This window comes from Ambystoma mexicanum, chromosome 10 (assembly GCF_040938575.1).
Source record: "Ambystoma mexicanum isolate Mex_15411 chromosome 10, UKY_AmexF1_1, whole genome shotgun sequence".
NCBI classification, from domain to species: Eukaryota; Metazoa; Chordata; class Amphibia; order Caudata; family Ambystomatidae; genus Ambystoma; species Ambystoma mexicanum.
The window spans coordinates 34,477,772-34,501,077 of NC_090932.1; the positions used below are offsets into that span (position 1 = coordinate 34,477,772).

Genomic DNA, 23,306 nt, shown 5'->3' on the forward strand with positions numbered 1-23,306 from the left:
TCTTCCTTTCATTTCAAGAGACGGACACAGACTGGTGTGTCACTGTCCATCCATAATCTAGCGTAAAGCAGTAGGGCCTGACACAACAACTAATGGAGGCATTGCACCTGTGTCACATTACATGACTTCACCTGCAATGGAAGGAACAAACTCAGGCAATATTAGTAAAAAGAAAGTGCCATTTTATTTCTTTATGTTACAAACACAACCAAAGGGAAAACCACCAGAGCACCAAATAGTTAAACAATATCATGAAAGCACAAAGAACGCGCAAATTATATATATCCGGCACTAGGCGTCCTTTATTTGCGCGCGAGCTTCTGCACCCATGATACTTAAGGACCGGATAAAAGATGGCGTCTACTCAATGTACTTGGTCTCCAGATTTACCAATGTGCTGGTACCGTTGTACCCCACTGTAACGTGCCCCACCTGGTTTTGTAATCTAGTGTTGTGCTATGCAAAGGAGACTTTTGAAGTTCAACAAGGCTGGGCAGTGCTTGGAAACACGATGCAGGCCACCAATTTAAAAGTAAACTGAGCAGCCTCTAGGCGCTTCCTGGCTGGAGAAAACGGTACAACTTTTTTCTCTCCCACTGCACTTAGTATTGTTTTTAAGCATGTAAAGCAGCTCTCTGACAGTCAGCAGATAAGGTAACAGAGGCCAAGGGAGATGGAGTGGTTCCCACACAATCACACACCTCCTGGTCAAGAGGGAACATGGAGACGGGCACCTGGGTGGCAGAACTGATGCCGTCACTCACCCTCGCCATTGACTTGGTTTCTTTCGTTTGGTCGTCCAGGCCACATGAATAGAGATCTTTTCCCGAGGCACTTGTGGGTTTTCACATTTCTACTGTTGAGGGAAATACAGGCAAATGCAAACAGGTGCCCAAAATGTGAGTTTATACCTCTAAAAGATGCCAACCCCAGTGGCCGTGATGCAAACATTGTGGAAGGTGGGCCAGGGTAAGACCCTGAGAAGTGGTGCCATGCAATCGCATCGTTCCCTCCTCTGCTGGTTGTTTTGGGGCATTGCAGGTAGTTTCTTCCCTGAAACTGGCCCTTAGCAGAGGCGGGCAGGGGTATGTCCGGGTGCTGCCTTGGGCACCCACACCTCGTGTTTATGCAGGGTGCCTACCGCCAACAAACTCCTCCTGCCCCAGTTCCAGAAGAGACAGAAATACAAACATTGAACCTCGTTTTCTTCAAGACCCCATCCCACTCCCGCAATCCCACTCCGCCAAAGAACAAGAGAGCCACATGCCAGATCGAAAAGTCCCTCCCCAACAGCTGCTGCCGGGGCCTGCATCTAGGCAAGTTAACAAGTTTATGAAACTACTCTTCATATCTGGAACTAGTCAATGGCTCTAGACTATGCAACTCCTCACATCTGGCACCGCTCACTGGCTCTAGATCATGCAACTCCTCTTCATTTCTGACACGAGACACTGTCTCTAGACTATGAAACTCCTATTCACATCTGGCACTAGTCACTGGATCTAGAATATGAAACTCTTCTTCATATCTGGCTCTAGATCATGCAACTCCTCTTCATTTCTAGCACGAGACACTGGCTCTGGACTATGAAACTCCTATTCACATCTGGCACTACTCACTGGAACTAGACTATGAAACTCTGCTTAACATCTGGCACTAGTCACTGGCTCTAGATGATGAAACTCCTCTTCAAATCTGGCACCAGTCACTGGCTCTAGATTATGAAACACCTCTTTATATCTGGCACCAGTCACTGGCTCTAGATTATAAAACATCTCTTCATATCTGGTACTAGTCATTGGCTCTAGATTATGAAAGACCTCTTTATATCTGGCACCAGTCACTGGCTCTAGATCATGAAACACCTCTTTATACCTGGCACCAGTCACTCGGTCTAGATTATGAAACACCTCTTTATACCTGGCACCAGTCACTCGGTCTAGATTATGAAACACCTCTTTATACCTGGCACCCGTCACTCGGTCTAGATTATGAAACACCTCTTTATACCTGGCACCAGTCACTCGGTCTAGATTATGAAACACCTCTTCATATCTGGTACCAGACACTGGCTCTAGATATTGAAACAATTCTTCATATCTGGCACCAGTCACTGGGTCCAAATTATGAAACACCTCTTCATATCTGGTCCTAGTCACTGGCTCTACATTATGAAACACTTCTTCATATCGGGCACCAATCACTGGCTCTCTAGATTATGAAACCTCTCTTTATATTTGGCACCAGTCACTGGCTCTAGATCATGAAACACCTCCTCATTTCTGGCACCAGTCACTCGGTCTAGATTATGAAACACCTCTTCATATCTGGTACCAGACACTGGCTCTAGATATTGAAACACCTCTTCATATCTGGCACCAGTCACTGGCTCCATATTATGAAACACCTCTTCATATCTGGTCCTAGTCACTGGCTCTACATTATGAAACACTTCTTCATATCGGGCACCAATCACTGGCTCTCTAGATTATGAAACCTCTCTTTATATTTGGCACCAGTCACTGGCTCTAGATCATGAAACACCTCTTCATTTCTGGCACCAGTCACTCGGTCTAGATTATGAAACACCTCTTCATATCTGGTACTAGCACTGGCTCTAGATTATGAAACAACTCTTCATATCTGGCACCAGTCACTGGCTCTAGATTATGAAACACCTCTTTATATTTGGCACCAGTCACTGGCTCTAGATTATGAAACACCTCTTAGTATCTGGCACCAGTCACTGGCTCTAGATTATGAAACACCTCTTCATATCTGGCACCAGTCACTGGCTCCATATTATGAAACACCTCTTCATATCTGGTCCTAGTCACTGGCTCTACATTATGAAACACTTCTTCATATCGGGCACCAATCACTGGCTCTCTAGATTATGAAACCTCTCTTTATATTTGGCACCAGTCACTGGCTCTAGATCATGAAACACCTCTTCATTTCTGGCACCAGTCACTGGCTCTAGATTATGAAACAACTCTTCATATCTGGTACTAGCACTGGCTCTAGATTATGAAACAACTCTTCATATCTGGCACCAGTCACTGGCTCTAGATTATGAAACACCTCTTTATATTTGGCACCAGTCACTAGCTCTAGATTATGAAACACCTCTTAGTATCTGGCACCAGTCACTGGCTCTAGATTATGAAACATCACTTTATATTTGGCACCAGTCACTGGCTCTAGATTATGAAACACATCTTAGTATCTGGCACCAGTCACTGGCTCTAGATTATGAAACACCTCTTAGTATCTGGCACCAGTCACTGGCTCTAGATTATGAAACACCTCTTTATATTTGGCACCAGTCACTGGCTCTAGATTATGAAACACCTCTTAGTATCTGGCACCAGTCACTGGCTCTAGATTATGAAACACCTCTTTATATTTGGCACCAGTCACTGGCTCTAGATTATGAAACACCTCTTCAGATCTGGCACCAGTCACTGGCTCTAGGTTATGGACCTCGTCTTTGTGTATGTATGTAGCCACTGGCACCATATTAGGAAGCTTCTGTCTGGCCTGTCCCCTGTGGCTGCCACTAGTTTGTTAAACTCCTCTTCAGGTCAGTCACCACACACTGCCACTTCACGAATGCTCCCAGCCGCTGCTGCTACCTCATGAAACTCCTCTTTATGTACGCTCCTGGCATTCCTCTCCAACGATTGGTTCTCTCAACGTCTGACGTCTATGAAAGGCACAGGGTTCATTGGGAGAGTGAAAATGAGGCCAATCCTGGCAACACCCTCCAAACGAGGGTACATTGTGAGCTATAGTCCATGGCGGATAAGCAAAAATTAAATTGGGTTTATTAAAATGCAAAGAAGTGCTTTCAAAGGCCTATGTTTTGGTTGTTCAAACATTTCCCTGGGTCAGGAAGATATATAAATACCCATATGCGTCTCTCTGTGGCAAGTCAGTGGTTCATAGAATACAAACTGGTTTCTAGTTGGGCTCAGGGTGTAACCCTCGACATTAATATCACCTTTCTGTGGGCTCGGGGGCAGTCACGCCCGGGTCTGCAGGTTGCGGAAGTAGCTGACCTGTCTGTAGGTCAATGGTGGGTAACTAAAGGCCTTCCAGATGTTCTGGCCTGCAATACCCATGATGCCTCCCCATTGGCAATGCTGTGCAGGGCTGATGGGAGTTTTAGGCCAAATCATCTGGAGGGCTGCAGGTTGCCCAACACTGCTGTAGAGGGATGTGGCGCTACCTTGAAGGGCTGCCTTAAGATGCTGCCCTTCCTACGGGTGATTCACTTCCTGCTATAGGTTTCACTGTGCTGAAGGTCCAGGTGCAAAGCAATCGCATTCGTGCAGGTAAACTGTATCGCGCTAACTCTTGCAACGCCTCCTGCTCAGCCGCTGTCCTCAGTGCAATACTGCACACGTCTTCTCAGATGCTGTGTCACACTGCTAGCACTCTCTGGGTCCCAGCACAGGGACCATCGGATTCTTCAAATAGTGATAGCTGATTTATTTTCAAGTAACTTCACACCTTCTGGGGGACCTGGATAAAAGAGGGGTGGGATCTGTGCGTGAGCGGAGGTGCGTGTTAAGGGTCTGTAGGGCAGATACCAGAAGTCATTGCTTGCAATTTAAAATAAAAACATGCTGGTACTCACACTGATAGGGCGTGGGGGGGCATCTTACAGGTTTGTGTACGTCCCTTTATTATGAAGTCGTGTACAGAGCTAGACCTGTGCCTGGCATTTCCAGACGTCTACAGAGGGCCTCAGCAGATAGGAACACCAGGGGAGCCATATTAGCCTTACAAACATCAACTCCATACCCAAGGCAATGGAAGCATTTGCCAAAATGGTGCCTCGCCTGTGGCAGAGCGCAATGCATTTGCTGCACTGCAAGTTCTGCCTCGCCTTCTCACTCGCATGCAATGCACGGCGCAGCCACACTGCCTCCTTTTCTCCTCTACCTTCTCGCTCTTGCTCCCTTGCCTACTTAACTGTCTCCAGCGCTGGCTGGTTGCTTGGTTCCCTCACATTCTCCCTGGGGACCAGGCTCTTCCACGACCAGTCTTCCTTTGCACTGCCTCCTGGCCTACCTTGTACTTAAGGGGTTGTAATGGTAACCTCTGCAGCCCCCCTGCCCTCTTGCACTTACCCAGAGCAGCCTTGCCCTGGCTGCACTCGCTCAGAGCCCTGCTGCCCTGCTCACACTTCCCCCCCCTAACTTCCCCCTCTCCTTCCCTCTGCACTACTCTTTGTCCCACTTGCAGGTTCCAATGACACAAGGCCTAGTAGAATCGTTTGTCTGGTCCTGACTAGATCTACCCTTCCTTGTCTTGTCACATCTAGAAACACTTGTGTATAGACGCGTTATGAATGCCATCTCATATCTGTGCCTTCCCGCCCAGGGGAAGCGCCATATAAGTACAAGAACACACATTGTCCTGGTGAAAACATCCATTGAAGGAGTACTCTTTTGCTCTGTGCCTATTTTTGCCCTAGGGCTAAGACCCTGCAAAATTGCACCTGTGCTGGTGCACATTTTCAGCAATGAGGCCTGTGGTCTCCTGGGGGCATGCCTCCACTCTACACCAGTAATTAATTCTTCTGAAAACAGTGTAATCATTAGGGCATGGGCAGAGCTGGGCATTGGACATGGGCGGAGGGCTACGTACTGGGCATGGGCAGAGCTGGGCATTGGCACTGGCCAACACATTTTAAAAGAGGCTCGATTGCTGTGTGGCTCTTGGGAGGCCTTTCTCCTGACTTCCCTTGTTGTGCATCTCCAGGGGAGGTTCAGGGAAGTCCAGGTTTTAGGGCAAAGATCTGTTGTAAAAACCTAATTTACAAGAGAGGGAAGAATGCAGGCAGGATGACTAGAGTACAAGAGGGGAGGCTGTATGGGCGGTCTGCAAGAAGAAAACAAGTGTATGTTATCAGGATAAGGCAGCACATTCCACTCTGCAGGAAAATGAGCAGAAGGTTTATGCACCTGCTGTGGAGATATGTGTTTAATCTGCAGCACACTAGTTCCAAGCTGGGTAGCAGAAACTCAGCCTTTTATCCCACTGAAGTCAATAAACTGTGTTGAACATTCATTAGTCCTTGGTACAATGGGGTGCTTAATTATTTGACCTTGTGTGTGTCATGCGTCCTATCTAGATCAGTTTGTGTGCTCTTGTAATGTTCTAGTGTGCCTTTATTTTGCTTTATCAATATATGTTGGGATATTTGGACAGTGTGTTAGTACCTCACCATTCATCGCGACCCGCCTCTCATGGCCACTTGCAAGTGTCTTAATAAACATAGCGCTCCAGCTTTTCTCTGCAAAGCCTTTGAATGGAGCTCCCACTTCCTGTGACCCAATATCCGAGGAAGGGCTGTTACGCTGCTGTGCAGGGTGTGAATATTTCCAACACCCTTGCACAGCAACCTCCGATTAATGCACGTTTTCTTCTCATCTGACGTTTTTCGCGCAAGGATGATGGACACTCAAGTGATAAGGACCCCTCCCGAGGCCTGGAAGGGTGTTAGCACATAGCGGTAATAGCAATACCTGGTATCGAATGCTTGTTTTGAAGTCAAAACGTTACTTCAGTAGTGAGTAAATTAAATAGACAAACTGAGTTATTAAATTAAATATATTATTTTGTAGTATTTGAATAAAGGTTGTCATAATAAGTTTTGCATTTGAATTTGCATAAAAAAGTGTTAGCTTTCCCTTTGTTTTGTTCCAGTGGATGCTGCAGAAACCAATCTCCTCCCAGGAAGTTCTTGTTAAAAAATGTTGCCTGGAAATTGCATTGTTATTTACCGGTTTCCTTTTTAAGACAATGGGCCTCATTACGACCCTGGTGGAAGACCACGGTGCTATTAGCACCATGGTCCATGCCGGTAAATTACCGACTCAACCATGGAGAAAGGGGGAATTACCACCCCATTATAAGGTTGGCGGGGCGGTAATTCTCCCTTCCTCCATGGCCCTTCCCCATTCCCATTTTTGCCCCATAGGGCTCAATGGGAATGGGAAAGGCGCCAAGTACGGTACCACAAATTGCGTTACCGTAATTAGCACCAAGGTCCCTTTGCGGGTCCATTCCTTAACGGCTGGTAAAACCAGCCGTTAAGGTGGGAACCCGCAAAGGAACCTCGTAATTAGACGCTAATAGGTTAACGGCGCCACAGCCTTTTACGGCGCTGTTAACCCATTAGCGCCTGGATCGTAATGAGGCCCAATGTTCAGAATGCTGTTACTGGGGATAGGACACTGTGGGCCTCATTACACGGATGGCGGTAAGGGTTTACCGGTACCGGTAAAATACCGGTACCGGTAAATCCTTACCGCCTTACTACGAAGTCCCTTTGCGGGTTGTGGAATTTAACGCCTGCTTTTTGCAGTCGTTAAAAACCAACCCGGAAAGGGACCAGTGGAGCTAATTACGCTACTGCAATTTGCAGTACCGTAATTAGCGCCTTCCCCATTCCCATAGAGCCCTGTGGGGCAAAAATGGGAATGGGGAAGGGCAATGGTGGAAGGGGGAATTACCGCCCCACCAACCTTGGAATAGGGCGGTAATTCCCCTTTCCACCAAGGCGGTGCCGGTATTTTACCGGCATGAACCATGGCGCCCGCCATTCGTGTAATGAGGCCCTGTGCCTTTAAGGCAGACCCACGTGGGAGGGAGACAATAAAACATAGTTCAGTTGAGATCCATCTGTGTCCCAGGTCTCCTTTCCGGTCTACCCCATGCCAGAGGTCATGCCAGGGGTAACAACTGGCAACGAGGCCGTGAAAGCCAAACAAGCATCGCCTGCCGTTTCAGTCTTCCCGCTCCAGGCACATCCCATCAGAAGAGCGACGTTCTTGGGAAGCGCCGGTGGCAGTCCACCCACGGCGCCGGCCTCCTTTGAGCATGAGCGATCCCACTGTCCCCTGTGTGACCAGCGGCCCTGCCAGTCGCAGATCACTGCGGCGATCCCGCCTTCCTGCTTTCAGCATGCCAGGGATCGCGCTGAGCAATTCCACATCACTCCTGGGGGCACGAACACAGTACATTTCCACCCATCTACGGGCAGCCTGAAGGCCACCATTTCCAGCTGCATCCACAGGAGGGCACTCCCACTACAACGCCACCCACCTGCCAGCTCTCGCAGAGGCGCCTCTGTCAGGTACTGGAGGCACACATCACCATTTGGTGCACAGCAAAACTGAGCAATTTGAAGGGAAGTCCACCTGATGGGACTACAGCTGTAAGCAGACGTGTGGCTGTTATATAAGGAGGGAGCACCCCTCCAAGTCATTAGGGGGGGGCACGTTTTTAACAGTAGGCACACATTGGTGTCAGACAACACATTCTACCCACTACCGCACCAGGCACACACTACTGACGAGCAATGCAGCAGTAAACGAGAGGACAGTAGTGGAGGGAGCCGACATCTGGAGATCGACTCCACCACATTTCTGACCGGGCCATCAGGGCGGGGTCCTATAATCCATAACACCTGCGATGGATCAGGCTGCACAAGACGCAGAGGTGCCACGGCATCCACGTCCAGGGTGGCTTTTCCCCAGAGCGACAAAGGCCTGAGGTGGCTAGAATGGGTAGAGGACTTCCAAGATTTTGTTAAAGCGGCAGGGAAAACAAGTAACCGGCACTACCTTACATTTTCACCAATCTCGCAGGGAACGAGATCAGGGCCATCATAAAATGAAATCCCCCAAGGAGAAAGGAACACCTACAAAACCCTAATTGAAGCACTGAACAAGAAGCTTGTAGTCCAACCCAACCGAGATTATGAACTATATGTTTTAACCAATGCACACAATTACCAGAAGAGACCATTGACAAATTCATAATACGACTGTGCCAAAAGTTGGTACGCTGCCAATTCTCTCAGTTCTCCGATGATGAGGCTATCAGACTCTGCGAAATCTAAGGGAACAACTACTACATTAACCTTTTCCCATAGTGGAGGCCATAGAGATGGCTAGAATTTACGAGAAAGTTGATGCGCAAGCGAATTCAATGGAAAACAGCCCTACCAAGAAACAAGACAAGAGTAAACTAGTAGCCTCGATACAGGTACAGAAGCCAGGAGACCGGACAGTTCACAAATTGACCACCCAACTGACAACCAAGCAGGGCCCAGAGGCTATGCTACAGATGTGGTTTAGCCTTCCCGCATGCAGGCACATGCCCTGCTCTCACACAACAATGTTCAAACTGAGGCAGGGAAGGCCATTTCCAAGTCATCTGTCGAGGAGGCAGACCATTCACGGTCCTGAGAGAAATCCCTACAAACACCTGGAGGCAAGATAACAGACCCTAGCCCCCATGCAAAGTAGAGGCAGTCCACAGCCAGGGTATACACATGGCCCACAGAACTACGGGAGGGCGGTGAAAGAGATGCCAGATGACGACTACACTCAAGGAAAAGACCAACCCTCCCAATTACACATACTACGGGGATGAGTATGATGACCCATCGTGCCAATATCAAGAATATGCCATGTATCCAACTGATCAGTGCCTCGGATACCAGTCTGTGTTCGACCAGGATTACTCGGATGAATATGTCAATTTGATGGAGGACAGTCGGGAGGTGGAGGAGGCACCAAAAATGGCCATCAACATGGGGGACAAAATTTGCTGTTTCCTAATGGATACAGGAGTGACCATAAACATCATGGGGGAGCAAGAATTCCTGCAAATGGCCAACAGAAACATCCTGTCCAGGTCAATGGCGAGGATTTCCAATGAGGTGTCTCCCACCCGATACAATCCGTTGGCCAAGTTTCAGTGCACACTAATATACATAGGTCGATCGACAGAGGACACGATTCATGTAACTCGCAGCCCCACGAAAGGAAGATGACTACTTAGCTACAAAAGAGTGAACCAACTGGGTCTTTTTGAAATCCACTATCAGGACAGTGACATTGTTCAGTCCACAATTTATCCTCCAAACATCGAAGACTCAGTCTGCATGATATCCATGACACCCCTCTGAAAGAAAGCCATCCAGGCCAGATTTCCACAGCTATTCAATGGACTGGGCAAACTCAGAGGGTAAGGGTTAAACTACACATTGACAACGCAGCCAGGCCCGATCTGCAACACCCGCAGAGAGTGGGTTTCCAAGTCCAAGAATCAGTATCACAGGAACTAGTGCAAAATGACATTATTGAAAGTGCCACAAGGCCCACACCATGAATCTCCCCATTAGTGGCCGTCCCGACACAGGGTGGCAAGATAAGACTATGCATTGATATGAGGGTCGCAAACACTGCCATCCAGCGAGAGCCTCATCCTGGCCTCAGAATCGAGGGCATGATTGTGCAGCGAAACAGAGCCACCACTTTCTCAAAGCTTGACCTAAATTAAGGGTACCACAAATTGGAGATGCACCCGGATTCCAGGGTCATCACAACTTTCTCAACACATGAAGGACTATTTAGGTACAAGAGGTTGCATTTCAGTACCTCCTCTGTCGCAGAGATATTTCAGAAGGCCATCTGCCAAGTCATCCTTCCCATCAAATCGGCACTGAATTACAGTGACAACATTCTGGCATATGGGATTTCACAGGAGGAGCACAACCAGGCATTGCTGCCCATGTGTATAACCTTGCAGAAAGCTGCTTTAAACCTCAATCTAGGAAAATGCAACATCAACAAGAGGAATATGAGATTTTTCAGGCATATTTTCTCTGTTGCAGGAAGGGCTCCAAACCCTGAAAAAGTCAACCCAATCGCTAACCTAGTGGCACCTACTCAAGTGGCGGATATACCCTCGTTTTTGGGCATGCCTGGCTACTGTTCCAGATAACTTGCACTATGCCTCTCAAACAGAACCTCTGTGGCGGCTTCACTTTGAGTGGATGGAGGAATGTCAGAAGGCATTTACGGGAATCAAGATTGGGTTGGCAGAAGCAAAGCAGCTGGCCTCCTTTGACACTAAGTGGCACACCATCATCCACAGTCCAGGGGGTTGCCATAACCTAGAAGACTACATTTCACACCATCTGGGAGGGGACTAGGCCACAAGGAAGGGCGATCTAGAATGTATCATTTGTGTCATGGCCAATGCGCTACAACCCCCACTCACCCTAGATACGGTGGCCCGTGAATCAGTGAAAGACCCGTCCATGGCTGTGTTTATCCAACCCACAAACAGGAACAAATGAGCAGCACACCGAGATGTGAACCGGACAGAGCTGGGCCATCTAGCAAAGATAGACAAAGAACTAGCTGTGATGGACGACACAATCCTAATCTGGGGATGCCAGCTCGTGATACTGCTTGCACTGAGGCACTCAGTCAAACACAGCACACAGGGGCCACAGGGGCGCAGGGAACACAAAGAAACAACTAAAACGGCATGTATGATTCCCGTATATGGACACGACAAGGCCTGCCATGCCAATTCACTGCTCGAGCTGATGCCCCACTCACACTACAACACACGCACAGATTCCAGAAAGACCATGGGACAGAGTTGCAGTCGATTTCTATGGACCAATGGACACCAGTGAATACCTACTTCTCCTCATTGACAAATTCTCACGATTTCCTATAGGGAAGAGAGCGTCATCAACGGCATTCTTTCTGGTGGTTGCAATCATTGATGAAGTGCTCTGCGAATGGGGGATCCCAAAGACTATCAAGTCAGATAACGGGCTCCCATTTAACAGTCGTGATTTTGCAATGTTTGACTGACACTTGGGTTTTAACCATCAGCATATAACACCGAGATGGCCCCAAGCAAATGGAATGGCTGAAAGGTTCATGTCCTCCATAAAAAGGACCATTCAGAGAGCATCCTTTGAGGGCCCCTCTCCTCACAAGGTGCACTGCCCCATGCTGAGATACTACCGGAGCATGCGCCAGGAGGCCACTAGGAAAGCACCACCTGAAAACATAATAGCCTATCAAATAAACACGCTTATCAACATGCCGCACGATCGAGGCGACATGGCCACCAAAATAAAAATAGGGGACACTGCAAGGAAACAACAAGATAAGGAAGAGGCCGACCGCAGGAGAGGGCCCAGACCAGAGGAACTGGTGTTAGGAGTCGGGGTCCTAGAGATACAACAGGGGCAAAGGAAAACAGACCCCCAATACAAACCACACCCGCTCAATGTGACAGCAATAAAAGTGTCCATGATAACTGCGGGAAACGAGGATCATGGTGACAAGAAGTGCCTCCCAGTTTAAGCAGCTAATCAAGAGCGGTGAAGACACGGGAGCTGTAGCAGCGTACGAGGTGGAAAGAGATGAGCCACCGGAGGACCCGTGGAGACCCCCACTCACAAATGAAGAGAATTCACAAGGGCAGTCACGAGAACCCCAAGGAGAGACGTCCAGCAGCGGCAGTGTCCGCTCCCAGAGGATGATCAAGAGGCCAAGGCGACTAGTAGAAGAATGCTGAGCGACCAAACATTTGTGGGGGCGGGGGGTGATGTTACCGGGGAAAAGACACTGACTTTAAGGCGGACCCACGTGGGAGGGAGACACGTGGGCCGGAGGAGGAGGAGGGGAGAGGAAGCCACAGGTGCTTCTGTTGTACGTAGAATAAAGCAGATTTCATTTGAGATCCATCTATGTCCCGTGTCTCCTTTCCGATATACCCCATGCCAGGGGTAGCAGCAGTCAATACCAGTACTTATTGACTGCACTCTGAACAGTCTATTTAGCTGAGAGGTGGTCAATAACGAGATTTCTGTATTGGGCCTAGCATGCGGTCCTTGCTGAGTTCTGTTATTTGTAATGGTGTCTTGTGCAAGGTCACAGGGTATGTTTTTGAGGTGAAAACCACGCCTCCTTTGTTGTATGATCAAGGAATATCCTGGATACCTCGCGGTTTGCTTATTTCTCCAAAAATTGGATTTTCCACACCGTTTATTTGGTGATAGGTGCAAAGATGTTTTTTTTTATTATTCATGAAGTTGTTTGTATGTGGGCTCGTGGTCCCAGCTATGGGCAGCCAACACGTGTTTCCACCTGGGGGTCTTTATCAAGGCGAGTTAAGATGGATAGATGGCACCTATGGGATGACAACCGAGGACGCACTGACGCCATTATCTTAGAATACAGGGCCCAACAAGGAGCCCAGCTGTCATTGACGAGACTGACTTCGCTCAATCATTCCAGGACCCCAGAGGGGGCATCTATCCATCTTGTGTGGAAAATCCAATTTTTGGAGAAATAAGCAAACCGCGAGGTATCCAGGATATTCCTTCAAAGTGGTCAATAATGTTCTCCTTCTGTTAATGTCTCATATTGTGATGGGGTGAGCTTCAATGGGCTGGAAAGCATCCATTGGTGGATGGGCAGCAAGCAAGACGGACTTGTCGCAAGAGATGATTGCAACCAAAGCTCACAGAGGTGTGGTGGGTCCATCTGCATCATTATCGCATTCAACACCAACACTCTTCCTCAGGGACAGAAGAGAGTGGATGAGGACATTGAAAAGAGGGGGGCAGGGAAGAACTGTGTGGCACCCTACATTTGTTAGCATAGTGTGAGGCGGGGAAAGGCAGGCTGGAGCTACGGCTGCTGACGTGAGAGTCAGTCCACTGCAAAGCCATGCCAGCGATGCAGGCACGCAACGTCATTGAGCTGACCGGGCTGAAGCCCCTCCCTCCCCCAAATGTTAGCAGAGGGGCAGGGCTTCCATGCCCTTTAACAGTTCTAAGGATCAGGAACATGCTTCTGGGCGCATTTTGTTTCCTCCGAGGCGAATCTACTATCTGCTCGGCTCATCAAGCACTGCCTGTTTCCCTGAGTCACAGTCCCCCTGAGACGCACAGGCTGCGTCCCTGATGAACTCCACAACACGTTTCTTTTGTCATCAGCAGCAAAACCTTTCTTATGCATGATGCTGAATTTCCAGTCACCTTGCAAATCTGTGACAGTTAAAGCAAGGAACACAATAAAGCACCCTTTCAATATGTGTTCATACCCATAACGTCTAATAGCGTGATATGCTAAACAGTAAAGATCACATTGATGTCCTTAGTTGACTGTTCTTAAAACCATACATAACAGCACGCTGGAGGTTTGTGACGAATCTCCAAACCTAAGTGAGTTTAGTACACAACTCCGTTTATTGTGTGTCTTAAAGCGCTGAAAATAAAGAGGGTAAATCGATGTTTTGCCTCTAGCATCTTATAGTTTTCCATTCAGGATGTGGAAACTAAAAGGTACCCTGATATTATCTTGGCCCAACATGCTGCTTCTATAAGGAGTTACACGTGGGCATGATGCTCTACTATACAATTTGTGTATTTTGCAAGTAAACTCTATAGGACAGTATCATTGTAGGTCTTGACACCCAAAACTTAAATATTTGCTCCAAGTAAAGCTTGAAAGAAGGTGGCCGTGCCCAAATTGCAGAGTGGGTTTAAATCCCTGCTTCTCTGATTAGTGCAAGTGTGTGACCCCGGGCAACTAATGTAATCTCACCCTGACTTCAACTGCAAAAATTGTAGTGCTTATAAGTTATTAGGTTTACACCCTTAAAATAGGGCAGTTTTAATAAGTGTAGGGACACATTGGTGTACCATGGTGCTCCTCTGATAGCGGCTCCAATACTGTCGCATAGAATTGCATTATTTCTGCACTGGCCCTCCCCCAGTCTCGGATCACTTGATTTGACAGGAAGGCATGTCTCACTAGCCTGTCAGTTCACCAGAGATTCTAGGATAGCAGACCAACTGTGGTTGAACCAACATTACATTTTCTCCCTTGTTGCCCACAGGCACTGAAGGTGTTTGGGGCATCCAGAGTACTGCCCCACACTCTGCTATGTCCTGTTATGCTATGATATTGAGTCTTTCATTGTACACCATCTGCCATTTTCACACTTTCTAGGACCTGCAAGAAGTGGGGGTTTTCATATTTATAGGAGAGAGATAACTGATTGTAACATTGAAGCTGCACTAGAATAGTCTCATTACAATGAGTAATGACGTTAGATGGCTCTACAAAAGTAGGTTAGCCCCTCTGCCACTGTCTCCGAAGTTAGTGCCTCTCCCTACATATGAAGGGTTAGCCCCCTGGATAAGCACACTTGCATACTTTTAGGCAGAGAGGTAAAGGAAGCCTTTCCCCGAAACTGGTGGTGGTAAAGTTTTATTGTGTTTGTTCCGAAAAAAGTACTTGAAGAAACGCAGTAAAACTTTAAAGCTGCTCCTTTCAAGAAAGACTCCCATCGCCTTGCTGCCTATTGCGCTATAAAATATACTATTTGATAGTTGGTCCCCACCATGGGGGTGGGGAGGTAGAACAGTGGGGGCGGAGTCTCTAAGTTTGCAACCCCTATTTTCTGAAGTGGCCCCTCCCCCAAATGTAGGTTTCATTGCGCCTCCGCAGCGATGCCGGCATACAGGTAGAATGGTCCACAGTGGCAAACAACGCCGACTACAATTAGCGCCACCGACAGGGAGTGGCCTTGGCCAAGTCCAAACCCCCGACCATCCTGCATTGGCAGCGGGTCAGATTATGTGCCAGGCTGTTTCCGATTTAATTATTCCCAGAATGTTTCTGGATCCGAGCTACAGCCGTCTGCTCCATGAGTTTACACCCAAAGTGTACATGTGGTAGGGGCTTCTAATTACAGAGATTGCGCGCACAGCGCCGGGTTATTTCAGCAATGATTTAATTACTGCGATTCCAGGGCTGTCCTGCTCCTCTCAAGGTCCGGGGAAGAGTGCATAGAGTGTCAATTACCATTGCAGCATGGCATTAGAGATAGGTCATGCTAGCCATGTGCTCCTGTACAGCCGAACGGTCTGTAGAGCTGGGGCAGAGTCAGCCATAAATCAGCCATAAGTCATCTATACAGGACTCAGGCTTCATTTATGATATCCTACCATAGCCATGTACACCCGAAAGTTCTGTAGACTCCACATAAGATTCTACAGGACAAATCCTGGATTGGAAGAGTACTTGTCCCAAGCCTTGAAATGCTAGAAAAAGACACTTGAAATTTGCAATGCGTCCCGCATTCAACCGCGGATGTCAAAATATTGACATTTTCTAGCATTTCAGCTTGGGAAAGTTACTCTTCCAATCCAGGATTTGTCCTGTAGACTCTTATGTGGAGTGGAAGGCCGTGGAGAGTAGGGGTCCACGAGTGGCTCTTTATTTACTGACTGGATCAGTTTAGTTAGTCAGAGGAAGAAATGATTCTTCCATCATTGAGGGAAAGCACTAAACATCTGAAGTCCCTCCGCTTAGGTTGACCACGAGAATAGGTGGATTTACTTGATGGGTGCCCTTATGTTGAGTGATTCCTATATTCTGCTATAAAAGTGAAGAGCAAGACTTGGAAGTGCTTCTAGTTTGAAGATAGTCTGTAGAGATGAATATCGGTTCAGATATAGGAATGCGGTGTACAAAGGATTGAACGAGATCTACCTTAAGCACACGACACATGTCTGCCTCTGAAGAATGTCCAGTTATTTTTAACACGTACGACAGAAACTTATATAAGTTGGGCTTTGTCGACACAGTGGGTAATAAGAAAAATTAAGTTGCCACTGTGTTCCATCAAGTATTTTGGACTTGACTTTGTGAGGTGGAATAATTTTATGATTGTAAACTGACATGTTGTGTATATGTGTTTTTTAATGTGTTGATACTTGTGCTTTAATAAGAAGATGAATTAAAAATGATATTTTATGAAACATCTTTTTGTATTTGAATACACGGTGCGCAGCCCATATTTGCTGAGAGGTTTTAAGGCGATTTCTAGTGCAGGGCACACATTGTGTCATTTATATGTTGTTGGTGCTTCCTTTTGTTGATTATATACATTGTATCCTCACTTGGTAGGAGGGATTATCACCGTAGTGTGGGGCAACCCTTGAAAGAAATATTTTACAGGACTCAGCCTTCATTATCGATAGTCTACCGTAGCCATGTACACCTGCACGGTCTGTAGAGCTGGGGCAGAGTCAGTCATAAGTCATTTATACAGAACTCAGCCTTCATTATCGATAGTCTACCGTAGCCATGTACACCTGGACGGTCTGTAGAGCTGGGGCAGAGTCAGTCATAAGTCATTTATACAGGACTCAGCCTTCATTAATGATAGTCTACCGTAGCCATGTACACCTGCAAGGCATGTAGAGCTGGGGCAGAGTCAGTCATAAGTCATTTATACAGGACTCAGCCTTCATTATCGATAGTCTACCGTAGCCATGTACACCTGCACGGTCTGTAGAGCTGGGGCAGAGTCAGTCATAAGTCATTTATACAGGACTCAGCCTTCATTATCGATAGTCTACCGTAGCCATGTACACCTGGACGGTCTGTAGAGCTGGGGCAGAGTCAGTCATAAGTCATTTATACAGGACTCAGCCTTCATTAATGATAGTCTACCGTAGCCATGTACACCTGCAAGGCATGTAGAGCTGGGGCAGAGTCAGTCATAAGTCATTTATACAGGACTCAGCCTTCATTATCGATAGTCTACCGTAGCCATGTACACCTGCACGGTCTGTAGAGCTGGGGCAGAGTCAGTCATAAGTCATTTATACAGGACTCAGCCTTCATTATCGATAGTCTACCGTAGCCATGTACACCTGCAAGGCATGTAGAGCTGGGACAGAGCAAGTCATAAATCATTTATACAGGACTTGATAGGCCACCATACCAATGTACACCTGGACGGTCTGTAGAGCTGGGGCAGAGTCAGTCATAAGTCATTTATACAGGACTCAGCCTTCATTAATGATAGTCTACCATAGCCATGTACACCTGCAAGGCATGTAGAGCTGGGGCAGAGTCAGTCATAAGTCATTTATACAGGACTTGATAGGCCACCATACCAATGTACACCTGGGCGGTCTGTAGAGCTGGGGCAGAGTCAGTCATAAGTCATTTATACAGGACTCAGCCTTCATTAATGATAGTCTACCATAGCCATGTACACCTGCAAGGCATGTAGAGCTGGGGCAGAGTCAGTCATAAGTCATTTATACAGGACTTGATAGGCCACCATACCAATGTACACCTGGGCGGTCTGTAGAGCTGGGGCAGAGTCAGTCATAAGTCATTTATACAGGACTCAGCCTTCATTAATGATAGTCTACCATAGCCATGTACACCTGCAAGGCATGTAGAGCTGGGGAAGAATAAGTCATAGGCCGTGCATACAGGATTCAACCTTTATTAATGAGCCTCATAGCCATGTACACCGGCAAGGCATGTAGAGTTGGGTCAGAGTCAGTCATAAGCCCTTTATACAGGACTCGGCCTTCATTTATGATAGTCTATCATAGCCATGTATACCTGAGAGTTCTGTAGAGCTGGGGGTGGGGGGAAGTCAGTCATAGGCCGTGTATATAGAATTCAACCTTTATTAATGGTAGTGCCTCATAGCCATGTACACCTGCACGGCATGTAGAGTTGGGGCAGAGCCAGTCATAGGCCGTGGATAGGATTCAGCCTTGATTAATGATGGCGCTTCATAGCCATGTACACCTGCAAGCAGGGCTCAAGTCGAGGGTACACGCGGGGGGACGCAGTCCACCCACTTTTTTCAGAGGGTGGACTCAGTTCCCCCCAGCTAACATGAGAAACATTGAATGTTCTCTTTGAATTTATGAATTAAAGGAACCGAACCACAGTAGTCAGCTTTGCAGGCCGGACACTTCACAACTGCACCATATAACCTGACGATAAACAGCAAACAACTAAAGGTGAAATGTTCCATTTCAGAACTGAAAGTTCCAGAAAAGACATTTGTATTGATTATTGGAGTTTAAAACATATGCACCTTTTAATGTTTTCAAAAACACTATCAGATGAAAATATCCTCTCTTGGTTTTGTGTGAGTGTTGATTTTATGAAAGCCAAATGCCATTCGTCCTGTGCAATCTGGGTGGTTATGCAACCTAATTCACCTTGATATGCGCATTTTTGGCGAAGTCACATCCCATTGCGTTTGTTGATGAATCCTCCCACTTTTATTTTAAGGACTTGCCCCTGCCTGAAAGGCTTGTAGAGCTGGGATAGAGTCAGTCGCATATCAGTTTTGTGAGTTTGTAGACACGTGTACCAGCAACCTATGCATTCTACCCTGGGGAAAGTATACGGTTGGCGGCAACCAATGAAAGTCAAGGCCAGTCCACCACACATTGGCGAGCATGAGCTGGGGGAAGGATGTATTTTTTGGTGAGTAGAAAATAAACTGTTCACCTCACTCTCCCTGTCTTGGCTTTATATCGCTGAAACCTACGTTGCATGGCATCGTCTGATGTGGCTCCTGAGCTCGGCTCCGGGCATATCTGCAACATGCCATTAGCCTGCAAGCGACGCCGTGTTTGTCATAATTCCCTGCCATCACTAATCTGTGCCCTTCCCCCCACTGGTCCCACATCATTATAGATTACTTGGCGAGTTTATCAACAGAACCTCTTAAACGTCTCAGGGGTCGATTGAAACTCCAACAACCTGAAAAAGTGGCTATTGTGGAGCCTGGTTGCACAGGGTGGGAGCACAAAGATGACCCTGTCACCGACCACCTCTGGCAAGACACCCCCCCAAAGTACTAGGAACGGCCCTGGCAACACAAACTTCCTCTAGCAGCTTCTCCTGTGTGGCCTAGACACCCGTTCTGCTACTTCTTGATCGAGTATATAGACCAATGAAATAACAGTGGACGTGGCTTTTCCAAATGTCCCTTCAGGGGTACCGTATAGCAGTAATACTGGAGCCAGCAGCCTGGGTCGGTCGGGAATGGCACAGGGCCTAAATTCTAGGCCCAACTTCGGCGTGTGCCTGGGTCCTGAGATCCAGCCTGCGATCTGAGCAAGCGGATTGGCTGCGCCCCCCGCCGCGGGTGCTAATATTGGTGACGAGTTCAGGTGTGGCAAAATACCCAGGTTGCAGAATGGCTTAGCCAGCCCCCCACAACAATAACTTGCTTCAGACCCATTTGCCAGATCCCCAGAATGTGGCTCGTTCTGTGGGTAAGGGGTAGCAGCGGTGTGCAGGGCACAGGGGGTGAATGCCAGGGTTATATGTGGGTGTATGTGCAAAAGGCGGCTTTGTTGGTCTTGTGCATCTTTCTTTCCAAGGTGAACCCCCGACATAGTACATTTATAAACCAGACCCAGTTACGGCATGCACTTAATTTCAAGTTCCGATTGTCCTGAAAAGTTGTCTGGATCCATTGCCAAGCTCCCTGGGGTACTGGTTTGCCCATCACCCCCTCCCGCCCCCAAATGACCTTTATCTTCACTTTTTATGCTTGTCAAAAAAATGGTGAAAAACAAATCGCTATAGAATTCCTATGGTTCAAGCACCCCTAAAAGTCAGAAAACCCACGGATTTCACGGTTGAACATGTCAGAGTTTCTCAAAGCTGTGTCTTGGGGTCCCAGGGAAGAGGGCAGCAGCCGTGACCGAGTCGGGTGAAATCAGGAGTCAGATTACGGACAATTTAATTATGTTGAAAATGGAGCCCATCTCCTGGCGCTGGCGCACCCGACTAGTGTGTGCAGTTTGGAGCAGTGATCCAAGGCACTGGGAGAGAAAGAGATCTGCCCAAGGTCACACAAGTGAGATAGGCGGCTAAACCCGTTATAGAAATGTTGGTCTCCTGGCTGCAGAGCTAACACTCTAGTCTCTCCTATCTCCAAGCTAAGAACCTTTCTAAATAGAGCAGCATGCCAGATTCCGGCCCTGAGCACTGTAATGATGGTGTGTATTAATGTAATGGTACTCAGTGTATTGATCTTGGAAGGTTGAGTTGGCCCTGACGGAACTTGAATCTGTGGCTACAGATTCGGCACAGACTCCTGGAGTGAGCACTATCTTGCTGGGTCTGAAAAAGGTGCACATTAAGCCACATGTCATCTAAAAATAGTCCTGGGGGTCTGCAACCCTAGGCTCTCTAGCTGTGTTGCACTACAACTCCCATCAGCCTGAGCCAGCAGAGTCAAAGGAGCGGCAACATGGGAATGTTATGCCCCACATCTGGAGAGCCAGGAGTTGCAGACCGCTGACAAAAGATGGAGTCGCTTTTTGGGGGGTTTGGCTCATATTAGGAGGTCTGTAGAACTGATAGATGGGTATTTCTGCCAGGCAATCTATGGCCATGTGTGGTGGTCTTCTGAAAAGCCAGTCACATTATACCCGGTTTTCCCTGGACCTCACATTTATTTAATTATGCAAATGTGAACCATAAAACATAGCACAGATTGGCCACTTCAGAGCACGTGGGATTAGCCAGGAGGAGGAGGGCTGACGTGCTGCGATGCTAGTTCAGAAGCTTCTTGCCTGGGACTCACCAAGCCCTCCGGTTCTAGAAGGCATAGACATGGGCGAGAGTTCCGCTGGGTAGTCCCTTAGTAATGGAGGCCCAGGTGTACTTGTACAGGTATGTGGAGAGAGCAAGTGTTGGGAGACAGACCAAAGCCGGCCGGCTGACTCCTACTAATGTGCACCGTGGTAGTCGTTGTTTGTTCCGCTTTCAGCTTTGGTGGAACCTCCTCAGGTCAGAATCACGAACTGAAACACTTGAAATCACTGAACTCCAAGACAAGAGTGAAATATACAAAACCACGTGATCAAGTACAGCGGTGCCAGTGTTGTACGACCTAGAACTGTTACAGTAACAAACAAAATGTTCTCATTACAAAAGATGTTCCTTCACTCAAGTGTGCGGTGCAGAGACCCGCTGAGCGGAGCAGAGGGTGCGCGGAGCAGAGAATACGTAGCGTGGCGTGCTTCACAGGAAAACAATTTTCATTAAAGCAAAGCACACTGGTATTCCGTAGCTGACAAAATGGAGGAAAACGTGTGCAAGGACCACTTTCTCCTCCCAGTGAAGGAGCAGAACCAACTGTCTTTACTTGTCTGATGAATTCTTCATTAATTGCGCTTCAGAGGCTATGCTGCTCCCTCTCACGACCCTATAGTCTCCAGTAACAAACCTGCAGGTAACCTGAAATAGGCACATGTGCGCTCAGGTGGTAAAACAAAGTGTTGCGCGACCCAGGTCCCTATGTGGCCCCAGCGGCTCCGTTAGAGGATGTAGAAGTCATTGTTATTGTTTGATAAGTCTGTGTATTGCTGGAGGGCCAGGGCAGAGACTTGCGGCCTGACTGGCTCCTCAGGGGCAGCAGTCTGAATCCAGTGGGAGTTCCTTCCTTGGCCAACTGGCTTGCAGAGATGGGTTTCCCATTTGGGCTTCTTTGCCGTGTGACCCCGACCCCTAAGTTTGCTTTCGTCCTCACAGTACGTCACACAGCACTGGCAAGCTTTGGACGGCTTGCGCCCGTTCCGCGCCTTCGCTGCGGTCGCATGAGCGGCTGCCCTCTCAGCCCTGGAGCTGGTCCTGGAAGACTTTGGCGGTTTGTGTTGACCTTTTAACCGCCGCCTCCTTTTCTGGATCTGGTCGAGACTGACGTCTGACTGGGAGGAGCAACTCTCATTCCAGTTGGGCTTGGCCGTAAGGCTCCTCAGGGGCAGGGCCAAGCGTAGAGCTTTCCAGAACCTGGAGCTGGGGCGCTTGGACTTGTCGCCTTCCCATCTGATGAGCGCAGTGGACTCCTTGAGTTGGACGATCCCAGTGTGGGTGCACTGGATCGGTTTGTACTCCACGATGACGAGCTTGGTGCATATGGCGTTCTGGCACACGACACCCAGCTTAAACTCCAGCATACTGATGCTTTTCTCCGTAAGGTAGTCCGGGCTCAGGACCACAATCATACGCCGGCTCTTCTGAATGAATGCGAAGACGGCCTCCACGGTGTCTGCAGAGGAAGAAAAAAAGGCGGGAAAGAAGGAAGGCGGGATTAGAAAAGGAAGGCATCGAAAGGCCTTGATTATCATGCTTTCTTTTAGTATCTCAGGCATTACAATCACACTTTGTTACTGCCCCTCCCCCCATATTTTTCTGCAGCACTAGTTAAAACCACTGACTTGTGGAAACTTACACTACTTTGTAAAAATATTGTCATAAAGGCAGTGAATTAAGAAGTTAGATATAGACTATTTTGTAGAGCAAGAAATTCGACGATTCTTCCAGTGTCAATGGAGAGCAGGGAAAGACTTGCGAGAGAGCCTGACCCCAAAAGAGTGCCCGGCCGTATAATGAGACGATTGCCAGACAGGGTGGCACGTCTAAAGGGCCGGCATGGTTGGGGCACAGGGTGTCTCGTAAGTGAGTCGTGGACCTACAGTTCACTATTACGATATTCTAAAATAAAAAAAAAAGGAAAATGCCTATATTTATGTTTACGGATTGTAAAATGCAACCGGTGCCAAGAGAGGGCTTCTTGCTGCTAGAGCGCAACAT

At 47.9% G+C, this 23,306-nt stretch overlaps 1 protein-coding gene across 3 annotated transcripts in view; it reads right to left on the reverse strand.

Moving 5' to 3' along the window:
- Window positions 1–165: 165 nt before the first annotated feature.
- IL1RAP (interleukin 1 receptor accessory protein) overlaps window positions 166–23,306 on the reverse strand; it is a 681,332-nt gene continuing 658,191 nt past the window's right edge. For all 3 annotated transcript variants that reach the window (XM_069617446.1, XM_069617447.1, XM_069617444.1), the window contains exon 11: window positions 166–22,761. In XM_069617446.1, the coding sequence (XP_069473547.1) occupies window positions 22,031–22,761 (731 nt within the window). In that variant the 3' untranslated portion in view covers window positions 166–22,030. The remainder of the gene's footprint in view (window positions 22,762–23,306) is intronic.